This window comes from Theropithecus gelada, chromosome 9 (genome assembly GCF_003255815.1).
Source record: "Theropithecus gelada isolate Dixy chromosome 9, Tgel_1.0, whole genome shotgun sequence".
Taxonomy (NCBI): domain Eukaryota; kingdom Metazoa; phylum Chordata; class Mammalia; order Primates; family Cercopithecidae; genus Theropithecus; species Theropithecus gelada.
The window spans coordinates 94,270,347-94,297,912 of record NC_037677.1 but is presented as its reverse complement, the minus strand read 5'-3'; the positions used below and the strand labels follow the sequence as shown (position 1 = coordinate 94,297,912).

Here is a 27,566-nt window from a genome sequence, read left to right as displayed (position 1 = left end):
CAGGGAGATCTGGTCTTCCAGTCTCAGGGAAAATGCCAACACAAAGACAAGACAAAAACAAGAAGCTTGAGGCCTTTTTATTGACAATTCTCCATAGACACAGAGATCCTTTTAGTTCCTCTCCAGTGTAAAGAAAGCACGGGGTACTGAACTCTCCTAACAGGACACAGAGGCGATACGATACCAAAGCGTGCCAGGCTCCCCAGGGCTCTGGCACCTCCACTGGCCTGGGCAGGCCCCTGGCTGTAGAGTCGCAGCTAAACTGCTTGGTCTGGGCCTAGGATGGGTCCCTTGTCTGCCCAACCTGCCTCTCTGCACCCCTGCTCCCCGAGTGTAGAAACCTCTCGGCCCCCTCATAGGTCCTGGGTCCCAGGCAGTCCATGATTCCGGGGAAGAGCTCTAGGTAGACCGCCTCCCAGTTCCTCCTCATCCCATTCCTTGTGCTACATGTTCCCAGGAACCATGCAATAAATAAATAAATACTTTAGAAAGGCAAAGCAGCTCCAGGGAAGGGAAGGGATGCCTGAGCCAGCTCATGGCTAAGGGAGAGATACTGAGCCCATAAGAGTCCAGTAGTGAACATGAAATTGTTGGAAAGGAAATGGAGACCCCCAAGGGACCTCATCCCATAACTAAGACTGTCCTCCAGGGAATAGCCCCGGGATCCAGGACCCAGTCCAGAAAGATCCTACACTTCCCAGGCCCCCAGGGGTCAAGGGCTTCAGGACCTCTGCTCCACTCACCTGGCCTCCCACTCCATGGGGCAAGAGGCAGGGAAAGGAAGCTGGAGCGCTGGGCCAGTGGAGGACTGCCCCAGACTCTGGGCAGAGGGTGCAGAAATTGTGATCCGAGTGCCCTGCAGCTGCTCCAGCGCAGCTGGGGACACTAGGGCATCGTGTGGGCTGAGTCTGTGAATTGAGACGTCTTCGAGGGGAGGCTGAGGTCTGTCCAGCTGTTGGGGCTTCCCCATGCTTTCCTCCACTTAATGCTGAAGGACTCGGCCAACCCCTCCTATACACATTCTCCTCTGGGGGAATCTGGGAACTTCAACCCTGTTTCTAGAAGCACCCCTGGTCTTGTTAGGCCTGGCCACACCCTCTGATGGGGGAAATGATGAGATCCTGGTGCCTGGAAGGACATTCAATCAGCAGAGATGGGGTGTGGCACTCCCAAGCCCTTCTGCAGGCTCTCTGAGGCTGAGGGCCTGGCCAGTACCCTACAGGAGAAAAACCTCTTTTCCCAACCTCAGGTCTGGAATTCCCAGGCATAGCCACACTGACGCTGGTCATCAGACCCCAGTCAGACCTGACCTAGTTCACTGCTGCCCTCTGGTGGCTACTGCCTGCCCAGCCCTGAGTCCACTCATTCAGTCCCAGGCAGAGCAGGGCAACATGCCAGGCCCTCCAGGGGCTCCTCTCCCCAAGGGATTGAGAGCAGCCATTGCCAGCCACTCTCAGGGGTGGAGAACAGCTCCAGAATCCAGCTGGAGAGAGCGAGGAAGGAAGGGGAAGCCTACCTAGCATTCAGGCCACATTTGCCCAGCACACACCACAGGGGGCCGGGGTGGGGAGAGTGGGGCGCCTACTGCTGGCCCCAAGGATGGGTGCCTGGTTGGACCCTGGCCTCTCTTCTCACTTGCTCAAGGTCTGGTTACACGAGGCACACACAAACACAGTCTCCCTCTGGGCTTCAGGGGCTGAAAAGGAGGAAGAACTTGGTGAGACATTTCCTTGTGCCCTTTGGTTCATGGCCCCAACTACTAGAACCACCTCCCAAATGCCCCACACAGACCCCCGACCCAGCCCACACCCTCCCTGCCCAGCTTGCTAGCCTGCCCGCAGACTCTTCTTTCCATGGGAACTAGGGATCCCGGGCGTGATGATGCCAACAGCAGGCTGCTCCTGTGCTATGAATTAGACATCACTGTGGCACGAACAGAACACCTTTAAAAATGTCTTTTTAAATAAAATATCAAATACAAAAATTAGCCAGGCGTGGTGGTGCATGCCTGTAATCCCAGCTACTCAAGAGGTTGAAGCACAAGAATTGTCTGAACCCAGGAGGCACAGGTTGCAGTGAGCCGAGATGGCGCCACTGCACTCCAGGCTGGGCGACAGAGTGAGACTCTGTCTCAAAAAACTAAGACTAAAATAAGTAAAATGTCACAGTGAAATTTCCCAAAATGTTTTAACAGTGGTTATCTCTGGGTGGTAAGATTACAGGGTTATTTTTCTCTTCCTTCTTCTTCTGCTTAAGAATTTCCAAATTTTCTAGTTAGTAAGCACGTGTTACTTGCATTGGAAGAAAAAAGAACTTGGGTTGGGCGCAGTGGCTCACACCTGTAATCCCAGCACTTTGGGGGGCCGAGGCGGGCAGATTACCTGAGGTCAGGAGTTCAAGACCAGTCTGGCCAACATGGAGAAACCCCATCTCTACTAGAAATACAAAATTAGCCGGGTGTGGTGGTGCATGCCTGTCATCCCAGCTACTCGGGAGGCTGAGGCAGGAGAATCGCTTGAACCCAGGGGGCAGAGGTTGTGGTGAGCCAAGGTCGTACCACTGCACTCCAGCCTGGGCAACAAGAGCGAAACTCCATCTCAAAAAAAAAGAACTTGGTTTAATGTTATATTACAAAACGGTACATGAAATGTGACCACATTTTTCAGGAATATGCACACGCTTTTATTCTACATGCAAGCTAATGAGCAGCAGGGGCCACGTCCGATTGTTTTCTCGGGAAGAAATCAGGAATATTTTTCTTCCTTTTGCTTATCTGTGTTGTTTTATTTACAACATGTATGTACAGCTTTTATAAAAGGAAAAAAGGGATTTTTAACTTTTGTTCAAAGTGCCAAGGAAATAAGAAAAAGATTAAAAGTGCAGCTGGGATTGACTCCAGGAAGGCAGGAGCAGTGCTGGGAGCCACGGGGATGTTGCCAGTGCTCTTGTTTTTCAACTTTAGTGAAGCAGCCACAGGTATTCATCTTGTTATTACCCTTCATAATTCACAGGTACATCATATCTATTCTTCGGCATGTACCAAATGTTTCAGGATTTTGCTAAAGGGGATGGAGGAAATGTTCCCATAGACCTGACTACAATCCCAAGTTCCCTTGACCTCTGACACCCTCGCCCCCTTGCCACGATGTGGCACCCCCTTGACGGGATACCAACCAAGGCCTGCCACCACCTGCACCACTCACCTGTGGCCCCCATGGAGGACCTGGGGACCTTGAAGGAGCAGCATCGAGAGCAGAAGCTGTTTCCACAGTTACTGCAGCTCCGCTGCAGACAAGAGCCAAGGTCAGATGTGTCCCCCACCCTCAAGCACCTGGAGTTCTCATCGCCTCCCTCCTTTACACCAGCTGATCCCACCCAAGGAAACTGGGACTGGGGGGTGCACAAGTGGAGCAGGAAAGACAGCAAATGGAATGCCCCCTGGGGAGACTGGTGAAAGGTGGCACAGGGGCAGGGGAGGGCACACTCACTCCAGAAAGCCACTGCCAGGCCCAATGTGACCCGAGCCAGACTTCCTCAGTGACTCCCCTCAACTCCTCCCCACCCGACAGTCCCAAGGACACTGTTCCCAACAAATGCAACCTCACACTCACCCTCTTCTTCAGCACTGAGAAGGTGGCCGAGCAGCCCGTGCAGTTTCCTGAGAAACAGAAGCAGCAGCTCAGTCCCCACCCATCCCAGGACTCTCACGCTCACCTGCTCCTGGCGCTTCTAAATGGGATACTCAGGACACCTGCCCAGCCTCCTTGGGTGGACACAGTGAGCCAGGGAGCAAGGCCAGATTCAGAGCCAGAAAGAAGGTCTCAACTAAGAACACTGATAGCCCCTGAGAACTGATGTCTCCAGCCATACATAGGTACCAGTCCCTGAACCCTTCCAGAGCTCAGTGGCCCCACCTGCAGGTTCAACAGAACTCAAGGAGCACCCAGCAGAATCCACTCCTGGAAAGCCAGCTAAGCTGGCAGGGACCTGACCACAGGCATTCCCAAATGACACCTGCCTAACACGACCCTTTCCAGAGCAACGCCTTACAAATACTCCTCCTAAAAACCCAAACTCCTGTTTTCTGTCCCCTGAAGACTGTAGGACAGAAGCTGAGAGCCAGGCATATTCCAAGAAGACATGAAGGGTAGAATGCTCAATTGTGGTAGGCAGTGAGTGGCATGGGGGGACGCAGAGCAAGGCAAGGTCCTGCCTAAACCACCAGAGATGCCAGGATGGCCAAGTGCCTGGCAACAGTGGAGGGGCAACGGCAGCTTAGAAAATGGCTAGAAGACAACAATAGGGTGTAAAGGGAGAGGAAAGATAGGGAAGGAGGAGGTTTCTGGGATGTGGGGCCCATAGTCCTGCTGTGACCCAGCCGGACCACCTGTCTGGGCAGGTACAGAGCACCATGCCTCACTTTCACACAAAGGCCCCAAAGCTTTATTGACGGCTACACGTGGTCCCTTCCTCTGTCCAGCCAAAATCACCTGAAGTTCTTGCTAAAGGAGACTCCCTAGGTTCAGGGAAAGGAAGACCTGAGCTAGAGCCAGGGGAAATCTGAGGCCAAAGCGCTTCAGATAAATGCCCACTCTGTCAATCAGCCAGGGAAAGAGAAGAACAAGTCTGCTGCTGGTGCCAAACCAGGAAACTGGCTGCTCCAAGATTCTGTCCCTACACTAAGAATTTGGGGAAGCCAGCCTGCCCCAGCCTCTCCTTAACAAGGGAGGCAGGTGAATGGGACAGGCAAAAGGAGCTACTCAAAGACTGACACTGGCCTGTGCCCAAGGGCTCCTCTGAACTGAATGGGATGCCAGGGCCAAGCAGCCCAGGACAGCCAAGTGGGCTGGTGAGACAGCTGTGAACCCACACACAGGCCAGAGCCAGGGAGGGCTCTGGGCACTGACAGCACCTCACTCAGGTGATGTTCCCTTCCAACACCTACCAACTCTTTCTGCCCCTTCTCGGCAACGGCCTAGACTCACCCATCCTCACTCACCATGTGATGATGCCACCGAGGCCATGAGAGCAGGGGCACTAAGGCCCAGTGGGACCTGCCAGGGCAACAGTCACGGAGCCTCCAGGACAAAGGAGGGCCCTCCCCACCAAGACCTCTCCCACACGGAGGCCACAGAGAAGCTCCTGCACAGTCTGCCCTCATCCTCCCCATGCATCCCCTCATCCACGGGCAGGGGTAAACAGAATGGCTCCCGCTACAGTCCCCCAACATTCACATGTGGAATCCTAACACCCAAGGCAGGGTCCCTGGGAGGTGACTGGGTCATGAGGGTGGAGCCCTCGTGAATGGGATTAGTGCCCTTATAAAAGAGGCCCCAGGGAACTGCTGTGACCCTCCCACCTTCTCGTGAGGACACAGTGAGAAGGTGCTGTCTATGATGACGGAAATGGACCTCACCAGAACCTGATCCTGCTGACACCCTGATCTTGGACTTCCAGCCTCCAGAACTGAGAAAGATTTCCACTACTTAAAAGCCACGCGGCTTAGTGTATTTCATTATAGCAGTTGAAATGGAGAAAGATAGCCCCCAAAGCAGCTCCCCTCGCCCTGCTCTCAGGACCCAGACCCATGAGCAGAGGCTGCAGGAGCAGAGCTGCTACACCTGCCCTCAGGGCAAAGAGCTTGAGAACATTTCAGAAAAGGGAAAGAAGTGAGTGGTCTTGAGGGATGAGGAGCTAAGAGGGGTTTAGGAAAAGAAGCACTTTCTGCCCTTGCTATCCTTGAGGGAAACTGAAAAGGCCTCTGCCCATGTTGGCAGAGATTATCCAAATCAAAAATCAAATGCAAAAGCGGGACAGGCATAAAACAAGGGACTCCACACATGAGGGTAAAGGGAAAATGGAGAGGGAGGATGAAGAGGTACAAAGAACACAAGAGCCGAATCAGACGATCTGAATTTGAGTCACAGCTCTGCCATTTCCAGGCTAAAGTCTTTGGACAAAGCACTGGTTTTACCTCAGGTTACTCATCTGTAAAATGGGAACAACTAAGTACCTTAACTTAGAAGTTGTAGAAATAGAAAATTATTTGCTGGACCAGAGTAATACTTCTTGTGTGTAGTGCTACTGGGGACTGCTGGAACCTGGCTGCTCTGAGCCCTTAAGAACTGCCTGCTCCTGTCACACCTACAGTAAGGATGAAATGAGATCACACATGTGCAAGTATGGAGGGTAAACAGATCACTGAACATACAGAATGCCCTACAGAAGTCAGCCAGCAGCATAAATAAAACAAAGGGGCCAGGAGGGGTGGCTCACACTTGTAATCCTAACACCTTGGAAGACCAAGGTATGAGGATCACTTGAACCTAGGAGTTCGAGACCAGCCTGAGGAACAAAGTAAGACCCCCGTCTCTAGAAAAAAAAAAAATCAAAAATTAGCCAGGCATGGTGCTGCATGCCTGCAGTCCCAGCTACTCGGGAGGATGAGCTGTGAGGATCACTCGAGCCCAGGAAGTCGAGGCTGCAGTGAGCTGTCATCATGTCACTGCACTCCAGCCTGTGAGACACAGAGACCTTGTCTCAAAAAAAAAGAAAGAGATCTTGAATAACTGGGGGACATTCACACAGCAGAAGGAAAGAGCCTGTCCAGGACATCTAATCCTGAGAAAACAACTGCGCTGGTTGCTGCGGGGGTAAGAAGGCAGGACCCTGGGGGCCCTGAGTTAAATTCCTCAAGATAAACTCCATAGGCTTCTTCCAGGGCACAGACCCTAGAACTCGACACCAGAACCCACAGTACTGCCCCCTTCCCCTGCTCCCATCTGACAGCAGGCAGGAGGGCCCTTCCTCAGGAGCAAGTGGCTCCCAGGTCAACCTAGCTACTCTAGGCTTCCTCCACAATTGTCACGTGGCTCAGCTCCCAACACTGCTGATCTAAGCCAGGTCTCCAAGCTGTGCTAACCATCAAGTCCACCCTTCTCCAAAGCTGCCTTCCTTGACCACTCTCCCCAACCCTCAGTAAAATAAGGACTGACTGGGAAGAGGTGAACTCAGGGCTCTTATGATGTCCAGAGAAACAATGTTTGCTTCAACTTGCTTCCAGTTGGATCAGAAAGACCAAGACAGGATCCTAGGAACCCACGGGGTGGGCCAGGGCCTCCCACATTAACCGCACCCACTACTCACTATGAACCAACCAGCACTGTGCCCTTCATAAGTACTACTGTCTCATTTGACATGAGACTTGTAACAACCCTATGAGGTCAGAATGATGATCCCCCTTTTACAGAAGGGGCAACTGAGGCACAGGGTGTGAAATAATTTGCTCAAGGACACCTGGCTGAGCTGGGATTTGCAGCAAGCGGTGAGACTCCACTCTGTTCCTCGCCATCATGCTACACTGCCTTCTGAAGTTCTGTCAGGATTACGGTTCTCTGCAGTCCCGGGATGGCATTTCCCAAACTGAGTTCCTTGTCTTCCCACAAATGAATGTCCAATCAGGACAGAGGGATAAGAAGGAACCCACACCCACTCCCTCAACAGTCCTGCCGGGCATCTGCTAGCGCCCCAGGGTCCCGTGGACACACCTTCACTCCTTGCTCTTGTCACAAGTCAGTACCCACAGTTCTGAGACTCTGCCCCGGTGGCTGGGTGTTCCCCTGCCGAGTCCCAGCAGTCCCACCCTACTCCCCCGCCAGCCCAGCCCTGTGCCCTGGCCGAACCGAAGTTGTTGGTGGGGTAGCGCTTGCGGAGCCGCTCCGTGAGCCGAGACACCTTGCTGCGCAGCACCTCATTCTTACTCAGGAACCCGTTGTCCTGCAGGGCCAGCTCATCCTCTGCTGGGCACGGGACACCCTCATCATCCTCCTGTGGGAACAGCTCCTTCCAGTCCTGCCCACCTCTTGCAAGGCTGCGGGACCTGTGTGCAGAGGCATCCGGCACAGCAGCCCCCACGAGGTGCGGCAGCAGCCGGTTCAGCTACCCTCCCCAGCCCAGCCCCTGCCCACCCACCAAGGCTTCCACTTACCAGCACCACCAAGTGGGTCTCCTGCCTCCCAAGGTGCGGGGAAGAGGAGAGAAAACAGAGAGAAAAAGATAGCAAGAAGAAAGAAGCTGCCTGGAGGGGCCCCCAAGCAGAGGGAAGCATGGAAGCACTGCTCTGAGCTCTGCGCACTTCCCAAATGGTTACGTTGACAGACGCCCCCGCCAAAAGAGGATCCCAGCATCGAACAGCCTTGGAGAAAGCTGGGTACTACTGTTTCTCAAACTGGGTGATATTAATTTAGTAGGTCTTTATTTGAGTAGAACAAAAAAGGAAAGAAAATATCCCTTAAAATGTATTTTCAGGAAACTTTTGTTTCACTTAAGTTTTACATATTTTATAGACCTAAGTGTGAACTGGGTCAAGATGCAAAATGTGTTCCTTACTACAGGTCATGAACAAAAATGCTTGAAAACCCCTGCTCTTCATATTCCCTCCACCAAGATTCACGGTCTATAATCATATATCAAAGTTTTGGAGCAATCTTTTAGCCATCAGAAAGTCAAATGCCTGCATGGCCTGGGCTGATGCATGATTGAGGTGAGTTGGGGTAAATCACAGGCCTAGTGGAAATCCACGAGGTGTTTTTCTTATATCTCAATTTCCCACTTTACAAAGAGAAATAAATAAAGGGAAATTATATCCTACTCTAAGAAAAACAAAAACGCAAATGTGACAAATGGCAACTGCCACTTGATCTCAGCAACAAGATACAGCAGGGGTGTTGAAGACCACCTGTAGCCACATGTGACCTGCGTAAAGGGGACAGCAGCTCCTTAGCAACACCTACCGCTGCATACTCAGGGCTACCAGAGAAACTGGAAACCTGCAGTTCTAACAAAAATCTCTCCATATTTAAACATTGGCTCAAAAAATTATTTTGAAACTTTGCATGCCAAATAAAACAACTTCTGCAAACTACCAGTCTGAATCACCATCCTAAAATCAAGAAGCCGACCTAGCAGTTGGCCACGCAACTACTTTCTCCAACCTCCCCTCCCTGCCCGGCAAAGGGACATCTTATGGAACTCACTCTGCAGAAGAGCGGAGACCCAGGGCAGCAGCCTCCTCAAAAGCTTCCTTTCCTATATCAAAGGCACCAAGCTCACGGTCTCCAGCAAAGGCCAGAAATCATCCAGCTCCCCGAGTAGGGCATTACCCAGAGACTTCCAGAGCCACTCTTGCCCTGGGCACCCAGGACAGCTGGCTCAACAAGAAACAGGAGCGGGGAGGGGTTCAGTGGCACCCTTTCAACCAGTTCTAGCTCACAGCAAGTTTTAGCTTCTCACTTGGACATTGAAAAACAAAAACAAAAAACAGCTCCAGGACCACCCAATTTTTGGCCTGCTCAATAGAGGATGCTGGGGAAGGGCCACCCACCTCAATCGCATCTTTAAACTCCTCATCTGGCTCAGCCTCCTCAGCCTCCTCCACGCTGCCCGGTGTGAGGTCCTGGGAAGAGAGACTCTATGACAGAAGGAGAAGGATGGCAGCGTTGCTCCCTAAGGCAGAGGACCACCTCCCCAAGCCAGCATCTAGGCTACCCAAAACACCAGGAAATGGCACAACTGCAAGAAAGGAGGAAATCACAGGAAGGAGCAACCTCTAGCCTGGCAAGGTGAGGGAGATGGAAGCACGAGCACGGCTGGCCCTACAGTGGCCGCATCACACAGTGGTTGAGGGTATGAGCTCTAGAACCACAGGGCTGGGGTCTTAGACACCACCCTGGTGTGGTAGCTCACGCCTGTAATCCCAGCACTTTGGGAGGCCGAGACAGGCACATCACTTGAGCCCAGGAGTTTGAGACCAGCCTGGGCAACGTAGCAAAACCTCATCTCTACTAAAAATACAAAAAAATTAGCTGGGCATGATGGCACATGCCTGCATCCCAGCTACCCAAGAGACTGAGACGGGAGGACTGCCGGAGCCTAGGAGGTGGAGGTTGCAGTGAGCCGTGATTGCCCCACTGCACTCTAGCCTGGGTGACAGAGGGAGACCCTATCTCAAAAAAAATTAAAACAAAAAAAAAAGAAAGAAAAGGAGAAAGAACGAACCTGCACTCCATGATGTGACTGTCTATCTATAAAGCACTTGGAGCAGCATCTGACACAGGGTAAGCACTCAATGAAGCACGGAGTAGCTGTTTTTATTGCAATTATTATTATTAAACACTTCAGGGGAGATAAGGCCTGGGAAACAGCAGGAACTACAACAGAGGCCAGCCCAGGAGCCATAAACAAGCTGATAACAGGGGGGCCCACAAGCTGCCACAGCAGGCTCTGCCCTGACAGTGGCACTTACCTCCGTGGGTGTGAGGGCAGGCGTGCTGTCCATCAGACCACCCTTCCCCCCAACATCTGGTGGTGGAGGGCTCTCAAAGGCATGCTCTTCCTGCTTTGGGTTCATCCTCTGCTGCAGAGATGCCCTGTACTCAGACACAACTACCCAGGGAACGGAGAACATGGTAGGAGGCAAAAATGAGACACCATGAGTGGCACTTTGGGGGTACCCACTTCTGCAGCTGGCTGGCCTCTCCTCCCTCTGCTACGGGAAAGAGTCGCCCTCCTAACTCTGAGCAAGTCACCTAACCTGAGCCTCTTCAACAAAACTTAGATACCACCACCTGCCCCAGACGGCTACAGAGATTAAATGTAGTAAATGGTCAATAAATCACGGCTTCTGTAATTAATTACTCTACCACAGGGAGGAAAACAAATACAGCAATCACCCAAACATAGGTACAGACTCAGGCCTCTGGGACTCAGTGCCTCTCCAGACTGCTTCGCGCTTTAGAAGCCAGACAACAGACGGGTACTCTGGGATCACACAGACATGGGGTAGCAACTCCAGGTGGCTGCACCCCAGGGAATGGGTGGCAGCTTTGGGAAAACATCCTTCCCTCATCTTCCAGAAGCCAGCATATCATATAAGCAGTGATTCATCTGCCTTGGGAAGGGAGGGAAGGGAGATGGGAGCCTAATGGTAGCAGCCTCCCCTGGTGAGATTCCAGCTTCATCTAACATCTCAGAGACACAGAACCCATGAGAGAGGACCCCAGTGTGGTGCTGCCCCTTGTGGAAGTACAGCAAACTGATGATTAGCTATAGAGACAGAACTGCGGAGCCTAGCCTAGCCATCAGAGAGAGCCTGGGCCCCGTCCCTGTCAGGCCCTCCAGGGCTTACCTCGGAAGAACTCCACATTCCCCAGAAAGAGGGTGCTGTTTAAAAGGGTGAGGACCCAGCAGAGTGGCAGCAAATACAGCATGCAGACCGTGCCCAGAAGAGCCCCATAGAACCTGGATGACAGGGAAGAACCACAAGATCAGAAATTCATAACAGCAGAAGGAGACGGGTTTGGAGCAAACCCACAGTGGGGTCCAGGTGAGACACAGCTCTGGGCACATTAATAAACTGACAAGACCCGCTCATCAAACCAGTGGAAAATGGCGATGAAGACTGAGAACTACAAGTCACCAGTGCAAACATCTAATGCTGGTGAGGCCGAGGTGGTATCAGCTGGGGGCACATGAACTCGTTCAACCATGATCACTCCTCAAGGTCTAGACTCTGAAGTCTAGAGTAAGACAGACTGGGATTGAATCCAGCTCTGCCACTTCTCATTCTGAGAAGTCTCTTGGTTCTCTGGGCACGGCTCCCTACCTGTGTAAGATGGGGACTGAAATAGTGCCTACCTAATGGAGTTACTGTAAGAGTGAGATAACACAGAGGACGTGTTGAGCAGTGCCTGGCACCAGGTGAAGACAACAAACATTAGTTATCACTATTATTCACATTAAAGAGCCTCAAAAACACCCATTCTGTTTGATATGGTAGTTTCATCCTTGAATTTATTCTAAGAAAAATTTTCTAACAGATTAAAGCTAAATCCATAAAAACGTTTACCATGGGGTTAGTAAAGAGAAATTGATTAAATCTGTAACAGAATGGTTCCATAAACTATATTTGCCATCTATATTAATCTGGTATTATAAATAATTCCAAAGGCTATATAACAAAGAAAATCATCTTTAATATAATAAGTGGAAAACAAAAGAAAAATCAAACATACACTACGAAATTATACATCCATAAAGTAGATGCATATGACAAATTCTAGCAAGCAAAACAAATATGAGATTGGGCTGCACAGTGGATTACATGGTGAGTTATTTTTCTATTATTAAAATATTTTTACCACACATAAAAGAAAGCATCTAAACAAAAGCCTACATTAGAGCCCACAAGCATATGCGCAGATACACACACAAGAGCCCAGGAGGCGAGCTCTTCCCCTGAGGTAGGAGGGGCAGAGGTCCTCTCAAGGCAGCTGGCTTTGCTCAGGCTCAAGCTGCAAATTCCAACAGGGTAGTGGTGGGAGAGGAGGGGTCACTCACTGTGAGGACACGACGGGGTTCTCCCAGTGCAGCACACGGTAGGCAGCTTCACAGGTGCAGCACAGGCGGCTCAGGAAGGCCTCCAGCTGGATCAAGCTACAGACACAGGGGCTTTGGTGAGTAGGCAAGACAGAAGCCCTGGGAAGTGGAGCCTGGGGCCTTGCAGGTACAGCTGGCTAGGGATGGTCAATCTCTCTAAACACACTCACCATATGCTTAAAGAGAAAGGGGTTGAGACAGCATGGGAGAAACGGGCCTGGCTAAGCCACCCGAGCTACATTTCAGTCCCCTTTTTGGAGCCTCTTGCTGAGGTGGAAACAGTATAAATGTTCCTTCTTTGGTCTCTTCCTAGCTGTTGATGTCAGGCAGGCTACTAAACTTCTCCAGGGCTATAGCTTCTGTATCTATAAAATGAGGATCAGAGGACCCACCTCACAGGTACACAGCAGCTGTCAGAAAAAATGGCATGATATTCTCCACCTAGGATATCAAACAGACTCACTTGGGGAGTTCTGGCTGTTGTTTTTTTAAACATGGATGAACCACAGAAGCCATGAGCACAATCTGAACCTAGATCTGGGTTTCCGAAGGCAAACCAGGAAACTTGGAGACAAGCTGATTTCAGGGCTGCGGCAGGGAAGTATAAGATGAATTTGACCATCCTGTTGTACCATAAAGTAAGGAAGCACTCAAAATTGACAGGGACCAATGCAAACAAGAGCCAACTCAAAAGAGCTCCTACTGGCCAAATTTAGGACAATTCGATATCAAAATAAATACTGACAGTAATAGATTCTAACTCATCAAATAAAATATAAATCTATGAGTTCATACTGATAATAAATAAGAAGGAAGAGCTTTCTTATAGTAGAAAGCCAGTTAAAAAAAAATGCAAATAGAATAATTAGAAGATCATCTTTGCAACCATCATAGTAATAAACTGATTAAGGCAAGACCCATCAATGGATTTTTAAAGCAGTGGGTAAATGTTTGATGAGGAACAAGATATTTACATAGTCTCAAAGTATCTCCCCTCAAATTACTACCAAAGAAGAGTAAAATGGTAATTTACAGTACGGATGCCTTAACCAAGTGATCAAAGTCAGTATTTCCTGACATCGTGTGCCTCCTGATACAGATGCACTGAACATGACACATCACAAGGAACCAAACAATCCAAAAATGAGGGAGATTCTACAAAATAATAAGCTTGTACTATTCAAAAATGTCAATGTCACAAGAAACAAGGACCGAGGAACTGCTCCACATTAAAGAAGGCTAAAGAAACATAAAAAAAAATTAAACATGATGTATAATCCTGAGTTGGATCCCAGATCAGGGAAACTGATATAAAGAACTTTATTAGGCCACCTGCACTGGCGCACACTTGTAGTCCCAGCACTTTGGGAGGCTGAGGCAGGAAGATTGCTTGAGCCCAGGAATTCGAAGCGAGACTGGACAAGACAGTGAGACCCCATCTCTACATAAAAATTTCTTTAATTAGCAGGGCATGGTGCATGTGCCTGTGGTCCCAGCTACTCAGGAGGCTGAGGCAGGAGGATCACTTGAGTCCAGGAGGTCAAGGCTGCAGTAAGCCATTATCATGCCACTGCATTCCAGCACGGACAACAAAAAAAAACCCCAACAAAAAAAAAAAAAAAAAAAAAAAAAAAGAAAAAAGAAAATGAAAAGAAAAGAAGAAAAAGAACTTTATTAATATAACTGGTAAAATCTGATTACGAATTATACATTAGTTATCAATGTTAAGTTTCCTAATTTTGATTACAGTTCTGTGGATATATAAGAGAATGTCCTTGTTCTTAGGAAATAAATGCTGAAGTATTTGGGGTAAACAGTTACGTTTGCAACTTACTTTCAAACGGTTTAGGAAAAAGAAAAGAATATGTATATGTAGAGAGACAGACAAAGCCAACACACCAAAATGTTAACAATTGTTCTATCTGGGTAAAGGGCATAAGGCTGTTCTTTGTATTATTCTTGCACTTCTTTAAGTTTAAAACTATTTCAGGCTGGGTGCGGTGGCTCACGCCTGCAATCCCAGCACTTTGGGAGGCCGCAGGCAGATCACTTGAGGCTGAAGCTCGAGCGCAGGTTGGCCAACATGATGAAACCTCATCTCTACGAAAAATACAAAAATTAGCTGGACGTGGAAGCTGTAATCCCAGCTACTCTGGAGGCTGAGGCATGAGAATCGCTTGAACACAGGAGGCCGAGGCTGCAGTGAGCCGAGATCTGCATTCCAGCCTGGGTGACATAACAAGACTCTGTCTCAAAAAAACGGCCGGTCATGGTGGCTCATGCCTGTAATCCCAGCACTTTGGGAGGCCGAGGCGGGCGGATCACGAGGCCAGGAGATCGAGACCATCCTGGCTAACACGGTGAAACCCCGTCTCTACTAAAAACACAAAAAATTATCCGGGCTTGGTGGTGGACACCTGTAGTTCCAGCTACTCGGGAGGCTGAGGCAGGAGAATGGTATGAACCCGGGAGGCGGAGCTTGCAGTGAGCCGAGATTGTGCCACTGCACTCCAGCCTGGGCGACATAGCAAGATTCCGTCTCAAAAAACTATATATATATGTGTGTGTGTGTGTGTGTGTATATATATATATATATGTATGTATGTATACACACACACATATAAAAAACTATTTCAAAGTAAGAAAGTCTTTTTTTAAAAAACTACATATCCAGGCCCCACTCCAGAAAACTGACTCAGAATTTCTGGGGTGAGGCCCAGACATCTATTTGTTTTTAACTTCTTTTGCTCCTACTATATCTCAAGAGAATGCAGAGACCCCACTCCAGGGAAGGGAGGGGTAAATGCCCACTGCTACTGAAGTTGATAGATGAGTATTTTTCAAGTCTTAAAATGCTTCCTCGGAAGTACCAGCTCTGTCATGTTTAGGAAGTTTCTCCACAGTATAGCGGTAACTAGTATCTACTCAACACTTCCCCGGTACCAGACACCTGTTCAATCTTCACAACCACCTTGTGAGTAAGCCCTGTTATCATTCCATTTTAACAGATGAGAAACCTGAGACACAGAGAGGCTAAGCAACTTGCCCAATGCTACACAGCAAGTAAATGGGAGAGCTGGGATTTGAATCCAGGCAGTGGCTTATACATGCACATGCTTAATCAAGACCCTAAACTGTCTCTCCAGCAGAAAGAATAGGAGCTGTGAAAACAGCTAGATCTAGATTCTCATCCCAGCTTGGCCACTTTCTAGCTAAGCAAGTCAGCCTTTTTCTTTACCCATAAATGGAAGATGTTAATATTAGCTACCTCCCAGAACTGTTAAAAAGGTTAAATGAAATAACAGCTGTGGTTTGCCTAATATAATGTCTGGCACACAAAGCTAGCACTTAGTGTCATGGCTGCTGTTACTGTTCCCCCACCTCCCTGGCCTCTCTTCCATACTCACAAGCTCTTCACCTCAGCCACGGCCTCGGGACGAGACAGGCGAACTCTCTGCAGGTCCTCCTGCCTCACGCTATGATACTTCCTCCGCATCAGCTCAGACTCGGGCAGCCGTGCCCGGCAAACCTCCTGAAGGTAGCCCAGCAGGGCGGGCACTGAAATCATCAGGGCACCTACTGAGTACCATGCACCTACAGAATCAAAAACACTGCAGGTAACACAGGTAAGCAAAGACCAGGAGTCGGCCCACCCAGACGCCCACTGCTTGCTCCTCACCTCCTCCAGGGCTCTGCCAGTCAGGCCTTCCCTGATGGCCCTGTATGACACAGTGTCACACCCCTATTCTCCAGCCCCCTTAACCCAGCTTCACTCTTCATAGACCTTACCACCACATGACACATTACAGGCATGTCTGTTGTCTCCTCTACTAAGTAAGCTCTTGAGGGCTGGGACTTTGTCCCTTTGGTCACTGCTGTGGCTCCATCCTCACTTTTAATACATTTTAAGATGCTGCTAGCACACAGTAGGAGGTTCACGCTGGAGTGTGACTGCCAGGTGCTCCTGATGCCTGACACTCGGACCTCTGGGCCACTAAGGAAGACTGGAAGGTCTTTCGTTCAGCTTTTAGGACACTGCAGACAACTGTGCCTTGAGAAATGGCGAAGTTGAGATAAAATTCAAAGGAGGAACTTCTTTCGTGTAACATGGCACCCCAACAGCAAGCTAACAGAGCAGCGGGCACATAATAAATGCCTATTAAACATGTCACAGGAACTGATTTACTTTGGGAGCATATATAGAAAAAATCAAACATCCTACAAAGTTTTGAACAGGTAAAGATGAGTCCAACTAAGAAACAGAAAATGAGATCTTGTATGAACTGGATTTATTTTCAACCTACTCAATCCCTATCTCCAGAGGAAACAAAGAAGACACCTGAGAAATACAAGGTAAATATAAGAACAAAAATATGAATAATGGCCCAGCTCCTCCAAACAGTCTGTCCCAGACTCTTTATTCTCACCCTGAGGGGTCTTTTTATGTGGCCATCTGCCAGTGCCAACCACCGACAGGGTAGGGTCACAGTACGTACTGTAGTTAAGAGGTTCATAGGAGACATTACTCAGGACCCCAAGACACCCATGTGTCCACACTTCTATCTCAAAGGCTTTATGCCACTCCTCACTGCTGATGACTGCCCAGCAGCTCCTGCTAGGCTCACTAGCTGAACCAGAGAAAAGCAACAGATATGGCAAAAATCCCTTATCAGCTCCCCTTCCCAGTACCTTTACCCATGCCATGTCCCCAGATGACCCTTGAATCAGCTTGAAAACCAAAATGGAAAAAGGTGAATGCATCCTCAGCAGGAAGTCAAGAAGGAAACAACAATAATACTGAGAGCAGCTACAATGCACTGGCTGCCTCTTCCATGCCAGGCACTGTGCTAAGTATTATGCCTGGACTGCCGCATTCCTCACAAATACTCTAGGAAGAAAGCATCATTTTTATCCTCCCTCTAGAGATAAGGAAAATTAGGCCTTAACAGGGAAGTCCAATAATTTGCCCAAGGTCACAGCAGGCAGCTCAGCCTGGATTGTCCCTCTGGAGCCTGTTTCTGACTCCAAGCAGACACAGAGAACACTAACTCCAGGACAATAAGAGCAGCTCCCACACACAGGGTGGGGCTGAATCCAGGTGTTCTTCCCCCACATTCATTCACAAAAACCACAGGCCCCTGAAGGCAGTTCTTACCCTCATTCAAAGTGAGGAACAAGATGTTGAGGCCCAGGCAGGTCAGCAAGGAACACAAAGGCATCTGCCACCTACAATACAGAGAGTCCTGATCACTACAGACAGCCACTCCTCCAGCCGGGGAGGGGAGACCGGGCGGCACAGATGGGACATCAAACCAGAAAGGAGGCCTGGAACACAGAAAGTCAAGGAGAAACGAAAAGGAGGCCTCACTCTTGGACTGGTGCCCAGGAGAGGCGGTAAGATGTCACACATTAGCACCTGGGGTGAGGAAACTGTTAGGTCTGTAGTGCTTTCCCCCAAAAGGAAGAATTTATAAAATATCAGTTTAGAAGGCTGGGTGCAGTGGCTCACGCCTGTAATCCCAGCACTTTGGGAGGCCAAGGCGGGTGGATCACGAGGTCAGGAGATCAAGACCATCCTGGCTAACACGGTGAAACCCCGTCTCTACTAAAAATACAAAAAAATTAGCCGGGCGTGGTGGTGGGCACCTGTAGTCCCAGCTACTCGGGAGGCGGAGCTTGCAGTGAGCTGAAATCGTGCCACTGCACTCCAGCCTGGGTGACAGAGCAAGACTCTGTCTCAAAAAAAAAAAAAAAAAATCAGTTAAGAAACCCAGTTAATACCATTTAACCTGTGTTTTGTAAGGCTGTACTCTCCTTAAGAGGTGACACTGACAAACATTCTTAATATTTTCCTCTATTCTTTTTTATAATTTCTTAAGAATATATAATCATTGCACAAGAGTCAACTAATACGGAAATCAAGAAAGAACAAATTGTGGACTTCTTTGGCCCCGTTTGTGCCTTTATCTTCTTATGTCCATGTTTTTGAAAATTTGAGTTTATCTGAGAGTTTATTTTGAATACCTATTAATTCAAAAGGAGAAACAGTAGTAAATATTTTAATATATTAAAAATCAAGATGAAAGTAGGGTGCAGCATTCATTTAGCAATCACACCTTAAGTGAGCTGGAACAGACAGAAGCAAACACAGATACAGTCGCTGCCACTACCACCACCACCAAATGGCAATGCAGAAGCCCCTAAACAGGGAAGAAGGAAGACCAGAGACTCAGGTTGCTGACAACAAGCAAATGCTGCTGGCTCCATCCCCGATAAAGGACATTTAGTACTGAAAGAGAAGCACAGATGCAACAATGAAGCGACGACACCCAAATTCTAAAGGCAGTGACAATATATAAGGTGAGTCATTAGGAGAGAGACAAATATCAGAAAAATAAACAGGTAAATTGTCGGCAAGCAAAGCATTGAATGTATTTTCTTTTTTTTTTCTTTTGAGACGGAGTCTCGCTCTGTTGCCCAGACTGCAGTGCAGTGGCGCCATCTTGGCTCACTACAACCTCCACCTCCTGGGTTCGAGATTCTCCTGTCTCAGCTTCCCTAGTAGCTGGGATTACAGGCGCACACCACAACACCTGGCCGGTTTTTGTGTTTTCAGTTGGGACGGGATGTTTCACTATGTTGGCCAGGTTGGTCTCAAACTCTCAAACTCCTGACCTCAGGTGATCTGCCCATCTTGGCCTCCCAAAGTGCTGGGATTAAAGGCATAAGCTACCGTGCTGGGGCTAAATATATTTTCTTGTGCCCTAATGGGAGTATTTCGGAGCTACTGAATGAGGTTAACTAATTTATGCAGGGCTTTCACTTTTTTATTATAAGTTCTGGGATAAATGTGCAGAACATGCGGGTTTGTTACATAGGTATACATGTGCCATGGTGGTTTGCTGCACCCATCGACCCATCATCTACATTAGGTATTTCTCCTAATGCTATCCCTCCCCTAACCCCCACCCACCAACAGGCCCCGGTGTGTGATGTTCCCCTCCCTGTGTCCACGTGTTCTCACTGTGCAACCCCCACTTACAAGTAAGAACATGTGGTGTTTGGTTTTCTCTCCCTGTGTTAGTTTGCTGAGAATGATGTTTCCAGCTTCATCCATGTCCCTGCAAAGGACATGAGCTCATCCTTTTTCATGGCTGCATAGTATTCCATGGTGTATATGTGCCACATTTTCTTTATCCAGTCTATCATTGATGGACATTTAGGCTGGTTCCAAGTCTTTGCTATTGTGAATAGTGCTGCAATAAACATACATGTGCATGTGTCTTTATAGTAGAATGATGCATAATCCTTTGGATATATACCCAGTAATGGGATTGCTGGTATTTCTGCTTCTACATCCTTGAGGAATTGCCACACTGTCTTCCACAATGGTTGAACTAATTTACACTGCCACCAACAGTGTAAAGGGGCTTTTACTTTTTAATAAAATTTATAAGGGAATGAAATGACATCTCTGTCTTTCTCCTGAAATTCAACACACTCCACCTGTACCACCCTAATTAGGCCTCAGAACCTCTAGTGGCAGCTACCAGGGTAAAAGTGAAATAAAACCCAATCCCATTTTGGAAATAAAAACATCACACCACCACTCAAGTCACTTTCATTTTAAAGCCTCTTCCCTTCTATAAAATGTTTTTACTGACACTTTGGTCCCAGGAGACCCAAGCAGTAGAGTAGCTGATCCCAGAAGAGAGTCTGTTAACAATTTACTGCAGCTCTAGGCTTCAGACCTAATAGCTAGAGCCCAAGATTAGGTCTCTCTTCAAAGTCAAATCCTCTTTACTAAGAAAAGAACAATCAAAAGCACAAACTAACGTGACAGCCACTTTCACGGACCAATGCTCCCTCTCCCAGAAGCACAGAAACCGCAGGCTCCTGGGGGCTTTTAGGTCCAATGCTCCTCCTGCATCCAGCTTTAACCAATCCTACCACATCCTCCAATTTCTGTAAAATGGAAAAACCCTAACACATTAGTGTGCTAAGAAGCACTACAGACTAGTAGAGGAAAAGGAGGAGGGCAGGGCAGGATATACTTAACTTTTGTACTTTGCCACAAAGGGCAATACACACACATACAAAGAATGTGCCAGGGGGCACAGCCTCTCTCCTAAAGACCAAACTTCACATCATGCTGAGATTATAAAAGGAGAAAACAGCCTCCCCTCATATTGTCTCACTACCCCTTGTGCCAAGAGCACAGTGATCTTACTCTAGAGAACACAGCTCTGGAACACTGACTAGCTCATCTCTACAGATACTGACATAAATTAGATGAACAAGAAAAATGTAAGGCCTTGGCCAGAGAACTAGTAACAAGCCATCCACTATTTCCAGCCTGAGGCGTTGATAAATACATAATGGCATCCTCAGAGGTTAACCTAAGTCCACTCACCCTGCTTCCTACCAGTGTCTCTCAGGTATTTTATAGGGTTGAGGGTCTTTATGAGAATCTGATGAAAACTAGAAGCTTTTCCCTAGAAATATACACATGTGCAGACACACAACTTTACACGCAGTTTCAGGGGATTCACTGATCCCTAAAACTCACCCATAGGCTCCAAGTTAAAAACCTCTGCTCTTTAGGACAATCAGGTTTTTGTGTGACTCCTGATGCAATGCAATATCAGGGACACAACATTTACCTCCGGGAAAAAAAAAAAAACTTTTCTAACTTGAATCAAATTCAACCTTTAAATTTAAATTCTAGTCTGCACCACGAGGAAGAAACCAGACAAATCTCGGTAGCAAATTCTCCAGGAAAGTCAGTTCAGTCTCAGTCTCTTCAGCAAGTCAATGTCATGAGAGACGATTAGACTGAAAAAGACTTAAAAGACATAATAACTACAAACAATGCACAGTCCTGGACTGAAAAGTGATTTAGCCAAAATAGATGGTACAACTGAGGAAATGGAATATGAACTGAGTATAGGATGATACCAAGGAGTTATTAATTCTGTTAGGTATGATATTACTTTGATCTTAAAAGAAACATCCTTAATTATTTAGAGATAAAAACTGACATATTTAGGGAGTAGAATGCCCTATAAGTAATTTAAAATAATGTTAACAGCTGGGTACAGTGGCTCACGCCTATAACCCCAGCACTTTGGGAGGCCAAGGTGGGTGGATCACGAGGTCAGGAGATCGAGACCATCCTGGCTAACACGTGAAACCCCATCTCTACTAAAAAACAAAAAATTAGCTGGGCGTTGTGGCGGGTGCCTGTAGTACCAGCTACTTGGGAGGCTGAGGCAGGAGAATGGTATGAACCCGGGAGGCGGAGCTTGCAGTGAGCCGAGATCGCGCCGCTGCACTTCAGTCTGGGCAACGGAGCAAGACTCCGTCTCAAAAATAATAATAATAATATACAAAAAACTAGCCGGGCGAGGTGGCAGGCGCCTGTAGTCCCAGCTACTCGGGAGGCTGAGGCAGGAGAATGGCGTGAACCCGGGAGGCGGAGCTTGCAGTGAGCTGAGATCCGGCCACTGCACTCCAGCCTGGGCGGCAGAGCGAGACTCCGTCTCAAAAAAAAAAAAAAATAATAATAATAATAATAATAATAATTTTAACATAATAAAATGAGCCAAAAGAAAAAAAAGAAAATTATAGAGAATGAAAATCAAAGCAGGATAGGACGGAAAAAATTAAAATCCATAATCTCAATAAATTAGCAAAAATGGGCTGGGCGCAGTGGCTCACACCTGTAATCCCAGCACTTTGGGAGGCTGAGGCAGGAGGATCGCTTGAGCCCAAAAGTTCAAGACCAGCCTGGGCAACACAGGGAGACCCTCTCTACAATTTTTTTTTTTTTAATTAGCCAAGCACAGTGGCTGAGGTAGGAGGATCGCTTGAGTCGAAGAAGTTGAGGCCACAGTGAGCCATGATCACACTACTGCATTCCAGCCTGGACAACACAGCAAGATCCTGTCTCAAAAAAAAAAAATAGTGAAAATGGTATCTGCTTATTCATAGATTTTTGTATTTCTTAAACTTTTGTTCAAAATTATATCCTAATTTTTAAATATTAATTAAGCCAATATTGGGAGCAAAGGAAAAAATTAAGCCTGCTCTAAGCTGCAGAAGGTCTGATGTTCAAGGCTGTCCAGCAGTCCGGAGGAAGGAGCTTATTCAGTCACAAAGAAGAATCCTGCTGAAAGGCAGGATCATTCCCAGTATCTGCCTTTCCTGGGCTGGGTCTGAGACACAGGGTAGGCCTAGATAAACCTAGAGGCCGAAAAGACCTCCCAGAACTGCTCCTCACTAGGGCAGAAAGGACAGCCCAGGCACTGCCTAAATGGCTGGTGTTAGTTACTACAGAGCAGGAAGGCAGAAAGCACAGCAGACATGAGCAACTCCACAAAGTCTGTACCTGAGCAAGTATCGAACACCATCACCTGCATCCTTCAAGGGTTCCAGGTAGATCTCCAGCCTCTTGTAGGAGAGAACCAAGTTGAAAAGGTCAAACGCTGGGGACTTGGTAGGAAAAGGTGGAGACTCCAGGGGAGCCTCGGGCATCACGCTGGGGCTCAGCTCCGGCCCACTCCCCTCACGTTCTGAAGTCTGCATCCTGTAACCATAATAATTACCAACATTTGCATTGCACGTCTAGTCCCCAACACACTTCTACCTACTGCTTCAGGTGGCGCCACAGTAAACCTGTGAGCAAGGCAAAGTGAATTATTCAGACCTAAAATCCTGTTCTTTGGACTCTCCGTCCAATGCTCTTTTCCCCACAGATCCATCAAAACTAAAATTCATAAAAACCAAGCATATTTGATCGCTGCAGCGAGGAAGCCCATGGGCTGAAATGAAATGATGTCCAGGAACATTTTTCTCCCACTCTTTACCTGGTTAATTCCTACTCATCCTTCAGGTATCAGCTTAAACATCATTCCCTTACTCTGGCAAGTCTCTGCCAACACCTCCAACTCTGGACTGGGAGACCCTCCCCAATGCTCCCAAAGGATCACGTACTCACCCTAACAGAGCACTTATCACATCACATCGCTTCTTGGCCTTGTGGCTAAGATCAAGTGCAGAGCACTTACCACGTCAAAGTAAAACTCCCTGCTCTTACTTGGCCGCCATTCACGACTGTTTCTGTACACAGTGGGTGCTTAACAAATGCCTGCTGAATGAGTGAATGAAATACCGTGCTCCAGGACTCCCGCCCCATCCTCTAACCCTTCCCACTCCCTTCAGTTCCCAACAACTTCCTGGGCCATCTCCGCCCAGGGCAGTCGGCATCACAACGCCGCATTCCCGTCTGCCCTCTCTGATGAGGAAACCCAGGAGCCTTTACGGTCTTTCCCAGTTCAAAGTCCTACCCTGAACGCTAAGCAGCAAACGAGGGAGCGGAACCTCGGCGAAGAGCAACATAAACCAGTCCCAGGCAATTAGCCGCGACCTGACGGGATGGTGAGGGGATGGGACAAAGGGGCCAACGGGAGCCGAAATCACCGCAGGCCGAGCCAGGGCGAAAAGGCACAGAGCGGCGTCAGGTAGAAGCCCAGGAAGGGGTGAGGTAGGTCGACGCCCGCACTGGCCTTGGCCAAGACCTCTGCAGCCAGGAGGGCCTGATGGAGCCCGTGCGGCAGGACAGCGAAGACCACGCCCAAGTTCGCGGGGCCAGCAGGTGGCGGTCCCCGCTGCGCCCAAGCGCCCAACTACACACAGCCTGCGGAGACACGGGGACGCGGGGTGGGGAGGGCCGGCACCTCACGTACCCGGCCACTGGCTCCGTAAGAGAGACGGCAGGTTCGGGCAGGAGCAGGGGGAGAGCCACTGGGCCCCAGAGCGTTTCCTCAGGCCCGCCCCGGCCGAACGCCGCTCCTCCTGCCAGGGCCGTTCGGAAGTCGCAGGTCCAAAAATCTCCTCCGCCTACGCCGCCGCCGCCACGGCCGCTTCCGGGACGTGAATCGCTCTGCGGCTGCGTCCTCATGGCGTCATGCCGCTCCGGCTTTAGCTCCGCCCACTCCAGCACAGGTGAGCTCCCCCCTTGCCAGCACTGCGCCTGCGCGCCTTTCCCCGCGCGCTGCAGGCTGGAGTTACCTTGTCCTTGGCTGGCCGGGTTTCACAAAGTGAGGACCCTTGGGAGCACGTGCTTGGCGACCCTGCACCTCGTTGCCCTGCCTCGCCGCAGGAGCAGTTGGCGAGAGGCTTAACTGAAGAATTTACATCTTCATCCTTTTTCCTTCCAACTTTGCAACTGAACTGGGGACTATGTGTGAGCCCAGGAAAGACGGAAACCGTATCCTATATGAGATGCCCAGCAGAGCATGCAGTTGTTTCCTGAGTAGCTAGTGTGTACAAGGTCCTGTGCAGGCTTCTCCCAGCTCAGTTCACTTCACACCGTGTGGCCCAGTTAATTTCCCTTAAAGGACACGTCCGATGGCTTTACAGTAGTGACTTGGCGCTCAGGTACGGAGGAGCCAAGCACTGGACCGGACTGAGCTCTTTTTAGACATTATCTAGTCCTCCTCCAACAACCCTATTAGGGTTGTCGCCATTTTACAGATGGGGAATCTCAGACGTGTTAAGGAACTTCTTAGGAACACGCAGCTAAGAAGCAACTGGGAGCGGGAATTTGAAGCTTATGTGTCATCTGACCCCAGCACCCCAACCATACCACACCCACCTTGGTCTGCATTTCCTGGTCTCGTCCTCTGCCATCTTTCAGCTGCCTTTAACTTTGGCCAACTGAACCCCTCCATTGTTACCCTCAAATGCCCCTGGCACTCAAATGTCTGTATCCCTTCCTTGAGTGCCCCAGCTGGAAGTAATCACTTCCCTCTTCAAGCAGCCACACAGCTTTATCTGCACCTCTTTCTCCATGATCTCCTTTCAGAAAGACAGGCCCACCCCTCCAGCCAGGACTTAGCTGTGCTCCAGGGTCCAACTCTTATTTCCTTGGGGCTTTGCTCTAACAGGCCTGAAATCTTGACTCTCATTAACTCTTAATCATCATTTTTAGAGACAAAATTCATGGCAATTTTCTCCTTTAGCCTAACTTTACCCCCTCTTTCCTACCTGATTTGGAAGACTCACTGTAAAGTGCTCTCTACTGCTGCTTCCTCGCCCAGTTCACTCTTCACTGCACTGTAGTCCTGCTCCCCTCCATATTACTTGGCTCACCTGTGACATCCTAGCTGCTAAATCCAATGGACACTTCCCAGGCCTCCTTGCAGGTGACCTCGGAAGCACTGGACTGTCTTTCCTTCTTGGCACCATTGTCCACCTTAGCTTTCATGACACCATCCTCTCCTTCTCTCTTTCCTACCTTCAAGATCTCCTTAGGGCTTTTCTTCCTACCCCTCAAGGTAGGGGCTCCTTTTGCCACCCTTCTTCTGACTCCAGACACTCCCTGAGGATCTCATTCACTCTTGTGGCTTCTGTCGACTAATGTTTCCCGTGTCTATGTCTCCAGCACCTGAAGCAGTACCTGGCACATGGTAGGCATTCTGTTAAGAAGGGTTGCAAGATGTTACCATTGGGGGGTAGTCTGTGGGATCTCCCTGTGTTAGTTCTTATAACTATGTATAAATTGACAACTGTCCCAAAATTAAATGCTTACCCTATGTAGGTATTTTTCTTACAGCTCCCTGCTTTAGTTGACTTTGTCAATTACCTGCATGCGCCAGTCCCAACATGAGTAAGGTAGGAGGGCTTCTTCTCGGATGAGTTGCTTGGTTGGTTTTTCCAGCTGTAAAATGGGGATAACCATAGTGGTAATCTCAGTGTGGGGCTGTGATGAAAATTAAATGAGCTAAAGTATGTAAATTCCTGGCATGTTATAAGTGTTCAAAAATTGTTAGCAATCATTGTGATTTTTATTTTTACTCAAAGCCCTACCACCACCACCCCTAGCCCAAAAATCAGACAAGAATCCACGAAAGGTCAAAATGTAGAAAGATCCAATTCCCACACATATCACTAAGCTACATACAGAAATCCACTCACCACCCCTTAGATAAATTGACTTAGCTTTGTGGCTGGGCCAGGCGCATCTGCTGGACTCTGCCTCTCCTCCCTTAGGATGGGTCTTTTCCCTGAAGGCTCCTGGGTCTCTCATGCAGATAGCTTCTGAAGGCCCCTCTTCTTCGTTTCCTAACCTGGCCTCAGGTCTGAATTCCAGGGTAGGCCATCACCACTCCCCACCCACTTCTATCCCCCACCCTGCCCACCCCTCTGTATCTTTCTCAGACCACTCCCTTGCTGGATAGTTTCAGTGGCACCCTGTGACCTCCAGGATAAAACCAAAGCCTGGTGTATTCAACTCTGGCAGTTCCCAGATGTGTCACACCTTCTCCCATTACTGCACCTTTCTACTCCCACCTTCCTTTTTTTTTTTTTTTTTTTTTTTTGAGATGGAGTTTTGCTCTTGTTGCCCAGGCTGGAGTGCAATGGAGAAATCTTGGCTCACTGCAACTTTTGCCTCCCAGGTTCAAGCGATTCTTCCACCTCAGTCTCCCAAGTAGCTGGGATTACAAGCATGCACCACCACCCCTGGCTAATTTTTTGTATTGAGTAGAGATGGAGTTTCACCATGTTGGTTAAGCTGGTCTCAAACTCCTTACCTCAGGTGATCCACCCGCCTCCACCCCCCAAAGTGCTGGGATTACAGATGTGAGCCACTGCGCCCGGCCCCACATTCTTTAGTTGGCCAACTCTTTTTTTTTTTTTTTTTTTTTGAGACGGAGTCTCGCTCTGTCCCCCAGGCTGGAGTGCAGTGGCGCGATCTCGGCTCACTGCAAGCTCCGCCTCCCGGGTTCACGCCATTCTCCTGCCTCAGCCTCCCGAGTAGCTGGGACTACAGGCGCCCATAACCGCGCCCGGCTAATTTTTTTGTATTTTTTTTTAGTAGAGACGGGGTTTCACCGTGGTCTCGATCTCCTGACCTTGTGATCCGCCCGCCTCGGCCTGGCCAACTCTTATTCTTCCTCCAAAATTTAGCTCAGATCTCACCCCTGAAGAAAGACTTCTCTGACACCTTCCCCATCAGCAGCCACTGTCTGGATTAGGTGCCCTTCTGATTTGGCTCTGTGGGACTGCCCCACCCCAGCACTTGGTGGCTCCTCCTCTCTCTAGACAGTGAGAGTCCTGAGGGAACT

At 48.9% G+C, this 27,566-nt stretch overlaps 1 protein-coding gene across 7 annotated transcripts; it reads right to left on the bottom strand.

The window, feature by feature from the left end:
* Window positions 1-50: 50 nt before the first annotated feature.
* On the bottom strand, window positions 51-24,383 carry ZFYVE27 (zinc finger FYVE-type containing 27). 7 transcript variants are annotated; one of them, XM_025396606.1, is made up of 13 exons: window positions 24,179-24,383; window positions 22,826-23,023; window positions 17,591-17,661; window positions 15,843-16,029; window positions 12,397-12,492; window positions 11,186-11,298; window positions 10,304-10,443; window positions 9,383-9,454; window positions 7,988-8,008; window positions 7,683-7,827; window positions 3,612-3,658; window positions 3,204-3,285; window positions 51-1,696 (listed from the first exon to the last, which is right to left on the bottom strand). In XM_025396606.1, the coding sequence occupies exons 2-13, from the start codon at window positions 23,020-23,022 to the stop codon at window positions 1,632-1,634; spliced, it is 1,236 nt and encodes a 411-aa protein (XP_025252391.1). In that variant the 5' UTR covers window position 23,023; window positions 24,179-24,383; the 3' UTR covers window positions 51-1,631. The 7 variants fall into 7 exon arrangements, with proteins under 7 accessions (XP_025252391.1, XP_025252390.1, XP_025252392.1 ...); XM_025396605.1 differs by having other exon boundaries at window positions 9,383-9,469; window positions 24,183-24,372; XM_025396607.1 differs by lacking the exon at window positions 7,988-8,008.
* Between the last annotated feature and the right edge of the window lie 3,183 nt (window positions 24,384-27,566).